Source organism: Danio rerio, chromosome 5 (genome assembly GCF_052040795.2).
Source record: "Danio rerio strain M-AB ecotype USA chromosome 5, GRCz13ab, whole genome shotgun sequence".
Classification (NCBI taxonomy): domain Eukaryota; kingdom Metazoa; phylum Chordata; class Actinopteri; order Cypriniformes; family Danionidae; genus Danio; species Danio rerio.
Window position 1 is genome coordinate 70,625,287 of NC_141025.1, and position 18,165 is coordinate 70,643,451.

The window sequence follows — 18,165 nt, forward strand, 5'->3', positions numbered from 1 at the left end:
CCGCAGTATACATTAAATTATTATACAAGAAGCTGCATACACTGTAAAAAATGTTCAGTTCCACTCAATCGCTTTGTGTTGGGGCAACATGAAGGAATTAAGTGAGCATACAACAAATCAGTTGTCTTCCCAAAAGGGCTGCACAGTGGCTCAGTGGGTAGCATGTTTGCCTCACAGCAAGAAGGTTGCTGGTTCAAGCCTCTGCTGGGTGGAGTTTGCATGTTCTCTGGTTTCCCCCACAACACGAGTCCAAAAACATGCACTGTAGGTGAATTGGGTTGGCTAAATTGTCCGTAGTGTGTGTGTGTGTGTGTGAATGAGTGTGTATGGATATTTCCCAGTGATGCTGCTGGAAGGGCATCCGCTGTGGAAATCATATGCTGGATAAGTTGGTGGTTCATTTCACTGTGGCAATCTCTGATTAATTAAGTGACTAAACCGAAAAGAAAATGAATGTATAAATAAAACTGTTAAAAACACTAAGTGTTTTTCTTAGTCCTCTGACAGATTTTTTTTTTCATTTTAAGCTTACTGAAATAGTTATTTATTCAGAAAACAAAACTTAAAATGTTAAAATCCTAAACTATTTACATTCTATTTGATATTTATTTTCATTTAGGTACGTTTAGATATTTGTAAAGCAATATACAATGTTCTTCAATCATATCTTTGTAATGACTCCCCTGGCTGAAGGGTGGCAGTATAGTTGATGTGTCGCTGAGAATATCGCAGATTGTTTACTCAATTAAATGAAAAGGTAAAGTGCGCTTAGTAAACATCCCGCTAAAAAAGCAGGTAACGAATTTTTCTCTCTATGTGTCTGTAATGTTGTCTATTGTTTATATGGTAATGTGTTTGTTGTGTTAATCAGTATATGCGCGGTGCACGTGCAAGACTGAAGAGCGTCGTCAGGAGCTGGATTTTGTATGTGTATCGTCATGAAAAAGAGAAGTAAAACTACAGAGCAGCATGAGCTCACTGAAAGTCCACAGGAACAGACTGAGAAAAGCTGTAAAAAGAAGGAGAAGAGGAGAAACAGTAAAACTGAATCTGATGATAATCTGCAAACACACACAGGTAAAAAGAAAAGGAGAAAGCTGGATAATGAAGGCGAGACTTCAGTGATGGATGATGGAGTCTCAGATCAGCATGAAGCACAAACACAAGAGATTCAGGGTTCAAGGGAAGAGAAGTATTCTATGAGATTGAGAACGAGAAAAACTGCGACACAAACAAGCTATGAAGACGTGGCAAAAGATGAACAGACTAAAATCAAGACAGAGCATAAGGAAGGATCAAACACCAGTGATGAGGAAAGCGGCCCGCCTGATGTGATGAATGGTACTAGAAAACACGCGTCAAAGGATGAAACTGTGGTTGATTCAAAGTCCCTGGACGAACTGAAGGAATTTTGCCCTAAAATTACGTTAAAATCACATAACGTACAGGATATTAATAAAATGATCAGATATGACCTGCCAAGATTCAAGGAATTCAGAAAACAAGGTAAGCAGATTATTTACATATATATATATATATATATATATATATATATATATATATATATATATATATATATATATATATATATATATGAGCAATTCCATACAAATGTCAACCTTGCCATGAAAATAATTGAGTTTTCACCAAAATACGGAAAAAATACTCAAAAATGTATCTGTCAGTGTTTTCAAACTATTATGTTTGATTTATCAAAGTCACACTAGTGGCAATTTCACATTGGTCACATCCATAACAACACTTTTTCCTCATAAATGCAAAACTGTAAAATTAAATAAAATCAATCATTTTTATTCTAAAGAGAGCCGACTCTTATCCTTTTGATTAGCATTTTTTCTTTTGGTTTGTGCAGTTTAATTCACAGAATTTCTGCAAACTCGCAGACTTTTTTTGGTCACATCCATAACGCATGTTTATTTTTCTTATTTAAAGTACAAAAAATGTTTACTGATTGATATTTTCTGATCCCATAACTCTGTGGTCAGTTGTTTTGGATATTTTAACAGATGTATCAATATAAATATATATAAAAATATGATATATATATATATATATATATATATATATATATATATATATATATATATATATATATATATATATATATGCACTTTTATGTCCTATATATATTTATCCAAAAATATATTTAATTTTGTTCAAATTTCTCTTTCTTTGTCAAACTAACAATAAAACTTACTTAACAATTTTACTAGCTTTCTATTATGTTTTTTTTTTCTTCATATTATTCAACCTCCTTTTAGGTGTCAAAATCACTGTTTTCACCTTGTCGCACACCCAGAATTTTAAACTCCAACATTTGAAAGTAACATTTTAAAATATTATTTATCTGGTATCTATTCATGTATCTTAATGAAGCACTGGTGAAATATTTCATAGTTATTAATGAGAGACTATTATTAATACTATTTTTTTATACAAAATATAGCTGTGGCACAGTATCAGTGTCATTTCCACCACAACACTGTAATGTCGCTTTAAAAATTTTGTGTAAAAGATTATTTAGGTGGTATCTATGAAAATGAATAGTGCCATCTGAGAATATGTTTAAGATGAAGGGAATTTAATTGTTCATCAACAACACTTGAAGAAAAATCAAGGTAAATATTGCTTGATAAGGAAATACATTTATTCTATGTCATTTCCGAATATGCTATTCCTTCAAAGATGTTTTTAAAAACCAAGCAACATTAAGGTAAATAAGTATATTTTGTTTACATAAAAGGCTAGCATCAATTCAAAGCTAATCGGTGAAGCTATCTTTCATTTTTTCAGAATAAACTGTTAAAATGTAATTTCCACCACTGTCATTTCCATCACCACACACACTTTTAAAACAATATTTAAAAAGTTGTCATCACACATTAAAAGTGTATTCACAATGTATAAGTGCATGCTCTATTTAATATACAAATTCAGTTGATTAATTTTTTTTTTTATAAGCTCTTAACCAAATTAAGTTTTAAAATTTTAGAGTGTGACAGGTGTACAATTCAGCATACCAGTAATGTATATCATTGACAAATGTATAATTATTATATAGTGGAAAGAACTAGATACAAAAAGCATCCTAGACATTGTTTGACTGCCATAATTTAATTCATTTTGAAATAAAAGCTGTATATTGAGATGTGGTGGAAATGACATTTGTTCAGTTCACGATAAAAAATGTTTCTCTTCTTATCCAAGTTTGTCCTTTTACAGATCTTAAAATTATACAAATTGTTTAAATTTATGAGGCTGTTACGTTAATTTTGAACAAGTTTTTTTTACTCAACTTCACGAGGCTAAAAGTTCCCGTAGTTGAAGAATGGCCCATCTATCTGTCTGTCAGTCTGTCAGTCATTCTGTCTGTCTGTCTGTCTGTCTGTCTTTTTTGATATTTAAAAACTAATAATTATAAAAAATAAAAATAAATACATGTGAGATTAAGCAGGAACAGGGACATGTTTTGGTTTTCATGTCAATGCAGGGTGTCTGCGGCAGGGCTGTGCGCAAGGGCGTAGATTCACTCTTGACATTGGTGGGGATGTCCCTAGAGCTGCAATGAACAGCACAAATTCTGTTTCACACTTTTAAAAACATGATTAAAGTACTTAATAATAATAAAGTAATAGTAATATAAAACAAACACTTAATAATACAAATAACAATCCTGTCCCATGCTGCAAAAGTCAATTTACACGATTTTACTGCAGTGTGGCTTTGAGGAGTAATGAGTGTAGAGAAATTTAGAGAGGTGTTTGATGCAATTTAACTGCTTTATCTCAATTATTGTTTTGTTATAATCATAGAGGCCAAAATCAAAACTGAATTTTAATTAATTGCACAGTCTTAGTTAATAGTATCACGGTGAACTTGACTTGGTGCAAGTGTAGGTTAAGAGTTGATGGAGCATCACTTTATTTTGAAGTCGTTTAAGTTATTGGTAGGGACATTTCAGCAATTGGTGGATATTGGTGAGGACACGTCCCCTCCGTCCATGCCAATTCTACGCCATTGCCTGCGTGATTTGGGTAAAATATCTAATTGTGATTACATTTTTTTTTGACAGATATTGCGATTTGATTTGCGGTTTAGTTTTGTATTCAAGCTTCAGCTCGATAATCTGCATCGTAGCTTCTTATTGCTAAAATGCAGTGATTGTTAGTTAAAAAAAGGAACTAAAAAGACATTAACTTAACACATATTTAAATTAATTTTTCTAAATATTCACAAATGAAATACTCATTTTTCTCTAGAGCAAACAGTATACACAAGTAAATTGACCTTACCTTTCTGAAAACAAGTTGAACTCAAATTAGGAAGATATTGCTTATAATGCATATTAGATAGCTTATTATCAAAACAAAACAATTATTATAAAAATACAGAACGCCCAGTAAACTTACATGGCTGAAACAACTCAAGTTATACTTTTACTTTAAATTAAAAGTGACAGAGTGTATTAAAAGCATTAACCCCAACCCTCCCCAAAATTCTCCCTCTCTTCTCAGATGGCCCTAGTTTGGACATCTGTGCTGTATATACTTTGGGTTTGTTTACAAAAAAACATTTTATTGTGGACCAACGCTTGTTAAAACATACGGTGCGCAGCATAAATGAGTACACCCCATTTTGAAAATTAATATTTTATCCATTAGTCAGTGACTGTTAATCTAATATATATGCACAAATATATTATTGTAAAGCATCCTAAAGATATGACAGATTTTAAAGGTTGTCTGTGTTATATGTGCTGGGCACTGTATAAAGCATTATTTAAACATATAACGACATTAAGCTAAACTCACCAGCTACAACAATTATATTGTTTTTATTGCTTGACTGTTCACAAAATATATTTAGCATTTCTTTAATGTTTATATTCAACTATTCAGCCGAGAGAAACACTGCAGTGTCGATAAACTAAAAGTGAGGGCTCCATTTAATTTAGGCATCAAAGTGAAGTCAAATGTTTGTATCTTTACAACATTTATAAAGCAGCATATTTATAAATATAAATGTAGTATAAAGCACATCATTATACATAAACATTCACATAAAAGTACTGCTTTATTAAACTTAAAAAAGTGTTCATAAAAAAGTTATGCTTTGCCTTTTACTCTTATGTCACAGGGATCGCACTGAGACATGGAAGATTTTCTAAAGCAGAAAATGAGAGGTTAAGACAGAACGTAAGCGACTTTCTGGCCCTCACACAAGTGAAAGATGCGGCCATGCTCTTTCATCCCAAACGGTTCCCAAACAATACCAAGAAACTGGCAAAGTTAAAAAGGAAGTACAGGTTTTTTGAAAGGATTGGTGAGTGTTTAACTTCTTATGTGTGTAAGGTTATCATCCTTTTGTTTAGTTTAAACACAATATGTTAGGTGGGTAGTAGAATTTCCCAGAAAATATTTCTGATTTCAAGTGACCAATTTTATATCTGATTTTGAAGACCGTGTTTATGGCACCTTTTCTGAAAATTTGCAGCAATGTGTCAATAAAGACATTTAGAGCCATACAAATATGTACATTCTAGTCTGTACTAGTCTAGTACATTATTATGGAAGTAGGCTACTGGCCACTTTATTAGGTACCAGGTGCTCGTTTACACAAATTTCTAATCAGCCAATCACATGGCAGCAACTCAATGCATTAGGGCATGCAGGCATGCTCAAGCTGATCTGCTGCAGATCAAACCGAGCATCAGAATGAGGAAGAAAGGTGATTTAAGTGACTTTGAATGTGGCATGGTTGTTGGTGTCAGACGAGCTGGTCTGAGTATTTCAGAAACTGCTGATCTACAGGGATTTCCACGCACAACCATCTCTAGGGTTACAGAGAATGGACTGAAAAAGAGAAAATATCCAGTGAGCGGCAGTTCTGTGGGCGCAAATGCCTTTTTGATGGTAGAGGTCAGAGGAGAACGGCCAGACTAGTTTCAGCTGACAGAAAGGCAAGTTACTCAAATAATCACTCGTTACCACTGAGGTATGCAGAAGAGCATCTCTGAATGCACAACGCATCCAACCTTGAGGCAGATGGGCTACAGCAGCAGAAAACCACACCGGGTGCCACTCCTGTCAGCTAAGAACAGGAAACTGAGGCTACAGCTGGCACAAGCTCACCAAAATTGGACAATAAAAGATTGGAAAAACGTTTCTGCTGCGATATTCGGATAGTAGAATTTGGTGTCAACAACATGAAAGCATGAATCCATCCTGTCTTGAATAAACGGTTCAGGCTGCTGGTGGTGTAATGGTGTGGGGGAGATTTTCTTGGCACATTTTGTCCTCATTAGTACCAATTGAGCATCATTCCAATGACAGACTACCTGAGTAATGTTGCTGACCATGTCCATCCCTTTATGACCATAGTGTACCCATCTTCAGCAGGATAACACACTCATGTCATAAAGCGTGAATCATCTCAGACTGGTTTCTTGAACATGATGATGAATTCACTGTAGTCAAATGGCCTCCACAGTCACCAGAGCTCAATCCAATAGAGCCCCTTTAAGAAGTGGTGAAACGGGAAATTCGCATCATGGATGTGCAGCAAATCTGCAGCAACTGTGTGATGCTGTAATGTCAATATGGAGCAAAATCTCTGAGGAATATTTCCAGTACCTTGTGAATCTGTGCCACTAAGGATTAAGGTAGCTCTGAAGGCAAAAGAGGGTCCAACACAGTACTAGTAAGGTGTACCTAATAAAGTTGCCGGTGGGTGTGAAATTTCTTTGCTATTTGTTCACAATATTGGTATACAAGTAAAGTCGAGCTGCATTTCAACCTGTATTCTCACTGTAAATCAGATGGGTCGTTACCAGTCTTATAATTTAAGTAGCTTCATAATAAACAATCAGAGCACATCTTTTGTCAAATTTAGTCCATTTTAAAATTAAACCGTGTCTGGTTTGTATCATGGTTAAGGGTCACTGTCTCAGTATGGAAAAAGAACAGCCAAAAATAAATAAATCTACAAGGAAAAACTAAATGAATGAATATAGCGAAGATACTACTGAATTAAACAGTGCTGTAAAAGTACATAAGTGATTTAGTGTATCATCAGACCCTAACAGCTCCTGAGTTGTGTTGTGAATAAAACATATGCAAAAGTTTAATTATATGCAACAATTGTTACAGACAAAGATGTATTAAGAGTGGTTAATGGTTGGTTTAATGTATATAAAAACATGGGCAGGAGATAATATCAATACATGAGTTTTGTTTAGAAGTTTATTATGAGCTGAGTGATATGACTTGATGCATTAACACTCAGCACTTTACATGTGTCTGTTGCCTCATTTCAGAAGTACATGGCAAATTTTGCTATATATATTTCACAATTTAAAATTTCACAATATGTACACAATTAATTGGTTGCAAATTTGTATTTTTGAGTGAATTGTCTGTTCAGGAGGTCTGTTCCCTTGCGTTAAATGGATTCATAGAGAAAGATTTTTTATTAAAGGGCACCTAGGTTACCCCTTTTTTCAGATTTAATACAAGTCTTTTGCGTCTCTAGAATGTGTATATAAAGTTTCAGATCAAAATACCCATCAGATTTTTCATTATACCTTTTACAAGATGCTGTTTTAAACTGATTTCCAGCAGGGGGTGGTTTTGTCGTACTGCGCCTTTAAGACGAGTCTTTCCCGGCCACTATTTCTACATGCCTCCTCCCTCAGCTGCGTCAGACAACAGACAGACTTAAGGGAAGAAGGTCTCACGTAGCGTTTGTGAGATACTACAGTAAGAACTAACCTTTACTAATCAGTATTGTGAAGTTGCATTGATGAGTCAATATCGTTACAAAGTTAACGCACGCGCACACACACACACACACACACACGCGCGCACGCACGCATGCACGCACGCACGCACGCAGGCAGGCAGACAGAGCGCGCTTAGCTTAGTTAAGGCTAACCTCAAGTACTGTGTGGATATCTGTTATGCTAATGTACAAAATAAACCTGATTTAACTTCCACAAACCGGGATTGAAGCGTCTTCTTTTATAATTGTTCTGACACGCGGCTGTGCTGATGAAGTAAAGCTGAAGTAAAACGCTGTAATTAATTACACACATACTCTGTTTTAAAACACTTTAAACATGTGAAACTTACTCTTAATCACATTTGATGATGATTGCTGATGCTAGCGAACAGAACAGACCTTTTATTCCCGGTTGCTTTGCGTATGACTGCTTGCCCTTGTTGACATATACAGGTGACTACCGGAACATGTTAATGCGCGCAGCTGTCAATCAATTCAGTGGGCGGGGGGATCGCACACCTACGTAATGGTGCGATCGATTTGAAAACAGCTCCAATTGGCCGACCATTTTTTTGTAGTTAAATTGAAAAAAAAGGACTGTGTGTGTTCATATCACCCCAGTATGACGGTCTATACACTATACCAACACACAGATCTGTCCAAACAGCTTGAAAAGTAGATTTTTTACCATAGGTGCCCTTTAATATAGCTTATGTTTGTCTTATGATATGAAGCCATTTACATTTAGTAGAGCTTTAAAGTGAGTAGTGATGAATTCTTTAATAAAGACATGAGTGCATATTGAACATTATAAGAAACTATGCTGAGAATTTGACATTTTGTTGCTCAATAAAGCTGTTCTTCTTTTTTCTAAATCAAAATCGATAAGCGGAAGGAATTCCCAGGCCTTGTCATGATGTTTACACCCGTGGAACAAAGATTTATGATGATAGAAACAATAAGGGAAAGTAAGTAGAATATTATTTACATGGATCATATCATAGTTCTACTCTGCTTGAAATTTTGTTCTGTGCTTAACCTCAGTGATTTCTTCCTTTTCTCAAAAGTTTTACTGAAAAAGAAGACAAATCACTGCTGAAGTATCATGCACGATATGGCAAGGACTGGCAAAAGATCTCTAAAAAGACAGATCGAAGTTCTTACTCCCTTGAGAAGCGGTTTTCACACCTTAGTAAGTCTAATTCATGGAGCCTCTCATATTCTTCAACTATGCTGTCGATTGCAGGTTATTGACGTTTATAGTTGTTTTAATATCATCATTATTCATCACACAGGTAAAAGAAGGGGACCGTGGACAACAAAGGAGGTGCAGAGGCTTTTAAGGGCTGTGCGTGACCATGTTGTATCTGTGCTGAAATCTGCCAACCCTAATAAAAAGAGACCGAAAAGAGTCAGTAGAGAAATACTGTACCAAAAATTGCCCTGGACCAAAATTGCTGAGCAGGTGAAAACTCGATGCTGGAACAGATGCAGAGATAAATGGTGAGAGAGCACTTCTGGCCTATTTCCACTGAGTAGTACCATATGGTACGGTTCAGTTTGGTACGGTTTTATGGCCGTTTCCACTGTCAAAGGCGTACCGAACCGTACCATACCACTTATTCGGCACCTTTTCGAAAGGGTAACAAACATGAGAAAGGGTATCAAAAGGCGGAGCTAGACGTGCAGCTGAACGCTATTGGTTTACAGAGATCCGCCATTCGCTTATGCAACTAGCTAGAATGAAAGCAAAAAACCCGTCATGTTTAAAATACACATACAGCCGAGAGATTACAGCAGAATTATATATACATATAATAACGAGCCATGGTCGATCGTCGTTGTCTTGATGAACAGCCACAAAGCCATGGAGTATAGCAGAATCTACCCTGTGCCTCAGAGTTTTTTATGAGCCAGTCTGAAGCGCAAGGGGTTTCACTTACTTGCTAGCGCTCGCCGCGCGTCTATATCTGAAATAAACTTCTTGAGCTGATGATAAAAAACGTGCGCTTGGTTATTGACGTGCTTTTAAAACCCGATCCTGTCAGACACTGAAAAACGCGAGAGTGAAGTGTGAAATAAAGGAGAAGCCGGAAAAAAGAGCACATTATTTCTTCAGCAAACTTGAACAAACTGCCTTGTTTTAATTGTTATCATCACCTTTTGGACTAATATGAACAGGGAATGATGGAATTACTCCCTAACAGAGGCTACATGTGCTGCTATAGATTACAGACACAGATGAGAGGTCTGACTGTAGGCTATATTTTGTGTTGTTTTAAACCTAAATAAGGATGACATGTCTGCTTTGTGTAGTTTTTCTGTAGTTGGTAACATATCAGAGACTGTTAAGGGGCTGTATGTGTTCATATATGTTCATTTATTTATCACAGACGTTACCGTAGGCCATTTTGCGATGTCATTAATCTGCAGTTATAATCAAATCCTGTTCATAGAAAAGTTAGTAATAAACATTTATAAACAAGTATTTCTGTGTGTAAAGCATCTGTTTTGTGAGAAGTGCTGCTCATATAATATGTGAGCGACCCGTACAGCTTTATTGTAGACATTTCCTCTAGCGAGAATAATGCAACTGAAACTTTGTCGTACACCACGCCCAACAAAAGGGTACCCTTGGTAGTGAAAACGCAAGCCTGATAAAGGTGACCCGTACCGACCCGAACTGTATCGTACGGTACCACTCAGTGGAAACGAGCCATTACAGTATATTCTGTTATTTTCATGCATTTGTTTTTCAACATTGTCCTAATTTTTCTGATTTACCCCAAAGGATGTCTATACTTACTGCACGGATGTCCCCAGGGATTACATTTAAAGGAAAGATAGCTCAGGAGGCCAAAATCAGACTTATTAGGGCGTAGGAGATCTTGATTTACATGTTTGTATTGCTCTCATATTGCCTTAACGTTTTTCCTGAATTGTACTTTTTCAAAAATCTGTTGACACAGAATGTATGAAATGCAAGTGGAGGATGCTGTGGATGTCGACTGGGAGGATCTCACAGCTGTTTTTGGGTGAGAATTATTTGCTGAATATATCTGGAAGAGTAAATCCATTACTTCCAGGTAGAATCTTGTTAGTTCTCAATAATGTTCAAGTTTAAAGAAATATGTTTTCTGTGTCAGAATGTCTGTCTTTGTTTTGGTTTCTATAACCTGCCCACTGCCCGTTTACCCAATTATAATTCAAGAGTTCCCACTTAGATATGGTTGGCATTTATAGCAGGTTTAGCTTGCTGTCCCGGGAGAGAACCCTGAGCTCGGAGATATATGAGCCCAGGGCTCCCGCCTGGTTTAGAAGCATATCAGGGGATCCGAGATCAGGTAGGTCTCGATCGCTCCCCCTTTAGAAGGGGAGAAAAAGGAGGAGATGGGGTGGAAGGGGGGATTCTTCCAGAAAGAAGATAGAGCAATAAGGAGAAAGTGATCCATTTATATTAAGCTAGGATCATTCTGATTGGATTATTTCTGATTACGGATGAGTGGCCAGCAGTGCACAATCATATCACGTGCTCCTCTCGAAATTATTTTATGAAACTTCACTTCAGCACCCAAGGATGCCTTTGTGGAAAACAGTGTACTTAAAGGGAATGGGAAAACTGCATAAATATAAATGACATTAAATAAACCTGAAAATAAATGAAAGACACTTAGCAAATTATAATTTTGAGACCAGACATGATCAAACTTTCTATACTAAATGTCGAATTGGACATTCTAGGTTAACTTATTTGTATTTACTCAATACCGAAGACCCACCTAAATGTAATTCTTGCCAGCCTGCTCTTACTATAAAACATATTTTGTTGGAATTCCTCTTGTTCGGGCATAATAATGCAGCTGGTGATTTAATCATATTTGGCGTCTCATCTTTGTCCTCTTTGTCTCATAGGGATGTCCCTCCAGCATATGCTCAGTTAAGATGGCGCCATCTTAAAGCCCGCTATGTTCCAGGTTGGAAAAACAAGTGTTTTAGAGGTTGGTGTTTTCTCTTACAGACCAATTTGAGGGATGTAAACAAAAACAATTGTCCCAACCAATTTCCTGTTATACATTTTTAATTTTTATAGCTTTCAAGAATCCAAAAAAGAGCCACATATTAATACATAACATTATGATAGCTGTTTTAACATTAAGTTAAGATTGAATTGCCTCTTGTTACAGTTATGAAATAGTTTAAGAACAAGCAGGAAATGTTCATGGGCCAATGACAAGACCACATTGAAATGGTCTACACTGCTTTCTTTTGTTTTCCATAGTACACTTCAGAGATGGAAACTCAAGTTGCCAAAAAAAAAAAACAGTCTTGTTAAAACTATTTTTGGAGTACGATTAAAACAGTTGTTTGATTAAAAAAGTAGTAGCGCCTGTAGTGGCAGGAGTTTGAATTGCCTTTTAATGCATGTCTGTTGGGTTGTCTTTCAGAGATCGTTACCTTTCTGTATGAGAAGACTCTTCCAGGCCTGCAGTCAAAATGTGAATACCGTTATGGCAGTGATCTCAAGCTAGAGCAGAAGCAGCGGTTCCGGCTTTCAAGAATTTTTCAGGACATTAATGATGAAGATTGCTGTGACAGTGATGAAGAGACTGGCCAGCAGGAGAGCAACAGCTCAACTTAATCAACTGTGAGCCAACAGTGTAAATATTACAGGCCTTAAAATCTAATTTCAAGTTGTACATGTCAGTTAATTTAGCAGTAAATAAACAGATATTTTAAAAGGTTTTCTGGACATTTGACAGTGGAGTTGGACAAAAATAGCATTTATTCATTCATTTTCTTGTCGGCTTAGTCCCTTTATTAATCCGGGGTCGCCACAGCGGAATGAACCGCCAACTTATACAGCATATATTTTACGCAGCAGTACCCTTCCAACTGCAACCCATCACTGGGAAACTACCATACATACACATACAATTACTGACAGTTTAGCCTACCCAATTCAACTGTACTGCATGTCTTTGGATTTGTGAGGGAAAAACCAGAGCAGCCAGAGGAAACCCACAGGGAGAACATGCAAACTCCACACAGAAATACCAACTGACCCAGCCGAGACTCAAACCAGTGACCTTGCTGTGAGGTGACCATTACCTACTGTGCCACCGCGTCATCTAAAAATAACATACTGTACTAAATCGTATACCGCTTAATTAAAACAGGCCATTAGAATGTGCAGGTCAGATTATTTTCTTTCTACAATTATGAATCAATAAATCCATACAAATGTTATCTAGAGATAAGGCAAGCCTCTTTTTAAACCCTTTTAATATATAAGTTACTTCTACCTGAAACAAACCAGTTGCTTACTATGAGGAAGCTTGAGGAAAATACATTATTGGCAGTAATATCAGATGCACTGAACTGCAATTCATATATTTATTGTACTCAAGTAAAAGTATAGTCAGTTTGAATTTTAAATTATTCGTTTTCCTTCGCCTTAGTCCCTTTATTCATCAGGGGTCGCCACTGTGGAATGAACCGCCAACTTATCCAACATATGTATTCTCGATAGGATACAGCTGCGCATACGCACGTCAATATAGCATCATTTTTGTAACACTGTATAACAATAATTAATATTTTTACAGTACTGTGACGGTTGGGGTAGATGTTAATAAAATACAATATTTTAGGAATAATTTAAATACTTTCAGCCTCAAACATATCTGATCTAGCAACAACCCTTGACGACGGCAGTGTGTTTGAGCACATAGAAACAGTTTCTTCCCTTAGGCAATCCATCTCATGAACACTTGATAATAATAATTGTAGAACCAACAACACTACTTGCTATACACTTATTATAATCAAATACACTTATTTAACAACACACTTTAAATGCTAATTTACACACAACAGCTGTGCATATGACGAATATAATAATGTACCTGTACACACACTTGTCAATTTGTATATTTGAATTCGCTACTTCTAATCTTAAAATATATTTATGATATTTTTTTTGTCCGGTATGTAATTCTGTTGCGCTGTAAAAGCTGTCATGAAAAGAAATTCCTCGTATGTGTGAACTTGCAATAAAGCTCTTTCTGATTCTAAGCAATGAGCTTTCACAGGTACTGTTATCCACATACGATTTGAGTCTAGAAATGGCTTAAAAAAACATATTGCTTCAATCACTGCATAATGCCACTGTGTTAAAGAAGTGTCTGGAGTCATAAAATATTTTCTTCTTGTCAGCTATATTTTAGGATTCCGCCATTTTGGAGTGAAAGCGGTCAGCTGTCGATTGGATCTTACTGCTGTCGCGATGGCAAGCAGCTGCTTTGTTTTTTATTTAATTGTTTAAAAAGTGCATTAAAGCTGAGATACAACCTGAAAGACGACAATACAACACTTATTATCACAATCATCAGTAATATTTATCAGAAACATCAGTAAAATTTTAATAGTTTATTTTACAGACTCATAATATGCTGTTGTTCTATTGAAATTTTTATTCCAAAAATGCCATCTAGTGGCTGTTTCCCATATTGCACCAGAGTGTCGCCTCTTGGTGATTCTATGCTTTTTGATACCACTCGCATTCATACCGCTTAGAATGTACTTTTATAACGGTAGAGTAGTATATTTGAATTCAAATGCAGTACCTACTGAGTACACTGCAAAAAATGCTTTTCCTACTTAGATTTTTTGTCTTGTTTCTAGTCCAAATATCTAAAAATTCCTAAATCAAGAAGAGTTTTCTAGACAAGCAAAACATATTGTCTTGTTTTGAGAAATAATATGCCAATATTAAGTGAGTTTTTCTTTAAAACAAGCAAAATAATCTGCCAATGGGATAAGCAAATTAATCTTACGTCAAAAGAAAAAACAAGATTAATTTGCTTACCCCATTGGCAGATTATTTTGCTTGTTTTAAAGAAAAACTCACTTAATATTGGCATATTATTTCTCAAAACAAGACAATATGTTTTGCTTGTATAGAAAATGCTTCTTGATATAAGAAATTTTAGATATTTAGACTAGAAACAAGACAAAAAATCTAAGCAAGAAAAGCATTTTTTGCAGTGTAGTAGCTGATTTCGGATGCAGGCGATGTTTCTAGAAAATCTAGCAAGAGCTTCAGTCTCAGATTCAGAGAAAACAGTCTGTTATATCTGGCAACAGTGCACATACGTGTCTGCTTCTCATCATGCGTTATGACAGAGACAGACTCGGATGAAGCTGAAATACAGCTCATTAGTGTTGGGGAATTCATTGTGTCTTCTGATGAATTTCCGATGAATGTATTACTCTCATTTATACGCTTATTCGAGTGATTTCAGTATTATTATTATTATTATTATTATTATTATCTATTGTATTATTACCCATGCCTGTTGCATTATTATCAGGTATGTGTGCTTTGGTAAATGAAAAAGTCGTTCTGTGTAAATGCAATCAGAGATGAGAAGATAAATTAGAAGAGCAGCATTAATGTCACACTGAGGGTAGATTTATGGATGCAAGGCCATAAGGACACCTACGTTCTGTTCTGTAAGTCATGAAAAGGCACCTGCACGTGCACCCACTCTCATTTGTACTGACATCTAAAAAATTATGAGTACCTATGAACTTCAGCTGAACTTACAGTTGACAGCTCAGTGGACAGTGAACAAGATATATTGTTGAGCATTGTTTTTTTTTTTGCTGAGTCATCACTTTTGAAACAGGAAGGAAAGACCTTAACTGGAGATGGGTAAGACCCCTGAAAGACCCTGAGATTCTATTGGTGGCAGGCACCTGAGAGATTTAAGATACCATTAGCGGAGAAGTTGATGGAGGTGTGTAATGTGTAAATTTGGGTGGAGTATTAAGACACAGAAATGTATTTTTAACTGTGTGCAAGCCTATGTTCGGCAGACACTCGAACTACCTGTCTCTGTTGTTACTGATGCTGTAACAATAAACTGCTTTGCCTGAAGGCTTCGGAGATCTCAGACTTTGTCATTTTTTGAAAAGTTTGACTTAGAGACTTAAAATATTTTGCAGACCAGAATCTTTTTTTCACAACATTAGTCAAAAATACCAAGTGGGTTTATTTCATGTATTTGCGGTGGAGCTTGTTCAAGCCTTTCTAAAACGATGAGTCACGCACAAATGCCATTTGCAGTATACACACCAGTGTTGTGCAAGTTGCTTCCAAACTGTAATACAGATTACTTGTTACTGTTATTTAAAAGTAAACCCTTACCTTACAATATTACTGTCTCAGAATTGTTATATGTTACTTTCGCCAAAATAACCACAGAATTAGAATTTAACATTCTAAAATGACAAAATGTATCAGAACTCCAGAAGTCATGATCCTATCCCAAGAGTCAGCCTGTGAAGGTGGGAAATTCAAAGCCCTGCTTCACTTTAACAAAAGGGGTCCTCTTATCCTTACTGGCAGGATCTGGGGCCTGTTTCAGTTAGGAGGTTCAAACAACTCAGAGTTTAAACTTGAACTCTGAGTTGATTTACCGAGAGATTAAAAACTCAGAGTTTTCAGTTTCAGAATAGCGGATCTGAGTTTGTTCAATCAGCTTTGAGTAGACCAACTCAGAGGTAAGCGCGCGTACCGTGACAATAAAAAGGCATTATCAATGGAGCGCAGATATTACATGGCAACATCTTAAAAAAAGGAATCATCATTTCTTTCTGCAGCTGAATTTGATGTGATCATGCAAAGTCATAGCAAATATGACCATATATTTTTGAAGAGGAAACCATTAGTGAAACAGAGACAGCCTGGGAAAACAACTGTTCAAGTTAACATAATTTTACATTTAAAGTATTAAAATATTTAAGTATAATAAAATAAGTAATGTAATGTGTGACGTTTATAACATTTTTCTAAACTTTTATAAATGTTTATCAGTTTTATTAGATTCAACAGTGCACTAGTGTGTCTGCCTTTTTATTGATCAAGTGATAGAGACACACTCCAGTCGCTATGAGGTAATTAATGATATACACTAATACTGAAACAGTTAAGGCATTTTAGGATGACTAAAAAAACATTTCAGACATGTTACAATGTGCTTGGCCTGCTGGTTTGTCCATTCACACACATTTTCATCATCATATGATCTTATTTTAATGTACATACTCTAATTTGTTAAGTAATAGAGTTTCCATTATAGTTTATGCGCATATTTTCTATAGAATAAAAGTTTATCCTACTCAGTTATGTGCGTGTTTGTTATGCATATTTTCAAAAGTTATGTGCATCATGACGTTTCCCATCAATCGCTTTTATGCACATATTCAAAATGAGCATTAAAATAGGTGGAACCGTAAAGCTAAGGTGAGAAATACCGCTTCGTCTTTAAAAAAGGGGTGGAGACCGACAGAAACTCTGAGTTTAGAGAATAAAACCTGCTCCTGACCAGGTTAGGTTAACAGAGAAAGTTACCACAGTAACTGACTCTGAGTTAAAGTTACCTCTCTTTCAGAAACAGGCTTGACATATCCTGCTTTCTCGAGTTTAACAAACCTGCCATTTTAAAACGGAAAACCCAGAGTTTCCTTCATTTCAGGGTTAAAATACACTGAGTTTTCACTTAACTGAAACAGGCCCCTGATATTTGGCTGCTAAATTGAGAAACGGTACATGGTAAGTTAGGGATCTCCATAATATAACTGTTGTGAAAATTGGGTTCTCCTCACCTGATCATTTCCCATCCAAACGATGACCTTGTGAACAAAGATTCGAGCATGAAATCAATAGCTTTTTTTATTGCTTGTGTTATTTATAAACTATTAAATGCATGATTGTCAGTATTAATCCGAAAGAACAAAAGCAGATCACAAATTTGTTCAGTGTTTCTTCAGTCCAACTGCTCTGCTGGTATGAGGTGGACGAGTCTGGTCGTGGCCCCAGGCGGAGACTTCACTGTACCAGTGAAATAATACAGCAGAAAACATCTTTCAGTTACCAAAGCAGGATGTCCACAGGGTCTTCAAAAGTATTCAAAGTTAATAAATCAATGGTGAGAAATTTAAGACCCTTATAACAGTATAAAAAAAGTTGCAACCCATCTCTGGGAAACATCCATACACACTCATTCACTCATACACTACAGACAGTTTTAGCCCACCCAATTCACCTGTACCACGCCTTTGGACAGTGGGGGAAACCGGAGCACCCGGAGGAAACCCACGCCAACACATGCAAACTCCATACAGAAATACCAACTGACCCAGCCAAGGCTCGATCCAGCGACCTTTTTGCTGTGGGACAACAGCACTACCTACTGCGCTGCTGCGTTGCGACGCACGCACGCACGCACACATCGGCCGATTTTTTTAAGAGACGTGTTGTGTTTTTTTCACCCCAATGTGACTATGGACACACTATTC

The 18,165-nt window shown here is 36.3% G+C and overlaps 1 protein-coding gene across 7 annotated transcripts; it reads left to right on the forward strand.

The window, feature by feature from the left end:
- The first annotated feature begins 696 nt into the window (after positions 1 to 696).
- On the forward strand, positions 697 to 13,875 carry LOC110437769 (transcription termination factor 1). Of its 7 annotated transcripts, none has more exons than XM_087254577.1 (10): positions 697 to 795; positions 872 to 1,506; positions 5,158 to 5,343; positions 8,690 to 8,768; positions 8,868 to 8,992; positions 9,096 to 9,303; positions 10,592 to 10,678; positions 10,770 to 10,835; positions 11,713 to 11,798; positions 12,246 to 13,875. In XM_087254577.1, the coding sequence occupies exons 2-10, from the start codon at positions 927 to 929 to the stop codon at positions 12,437 to 12,439; spliced, it is 1,611 nt and encodes a 536-aa protein (XP_087110703.1). In that variant the 5' UTR covers positions 697 to 795; positions 872 to 926; the 3' UTR covers positions 12,440 to 13,875. The 7 variants fall into 7 exon arrangements, 4 of the variants coding, with proteins under 4 accessions (XP_087110703.1, XP_087110704.1, XP_087110706.1 ...); XM_087254578.2 differs by having other exon boundaries at positions 697 to 757; XR_015492025.1 differs by lacking the exon at positions 10,592 to 10,678.
- Positions 13,876 to 18,165: the final 4,290 nt, after the last annotated feature.

What these genes read in the sequence shown, in the direction of transcription:
- LOC110437769 (XM_087254577.1), top strand. Translation starts at nt 927, where the DNA reads ATGTGTATCGTCATGAAAAAGAGAAGTAAAACTACAGAGCAGCATGAG. An exon ending in AACAGATGCAGAGATAAATG is followed by an intron (nt 9,304 to 10,591) that starts GTGAGAGAGCAC and finishes TTTACCCCAAAG; the next exon opens with GATGTCTATACTTACTGCAC. An exon ending in GATCTCACAGCTGTTTTTGG is followed by an intron (nt 10,836 to 11,712) that starts GTGAGAATTATT and finishes TTTGTCTCATAG; the next exon opens with GGATGTCCCTCCAGCATATG.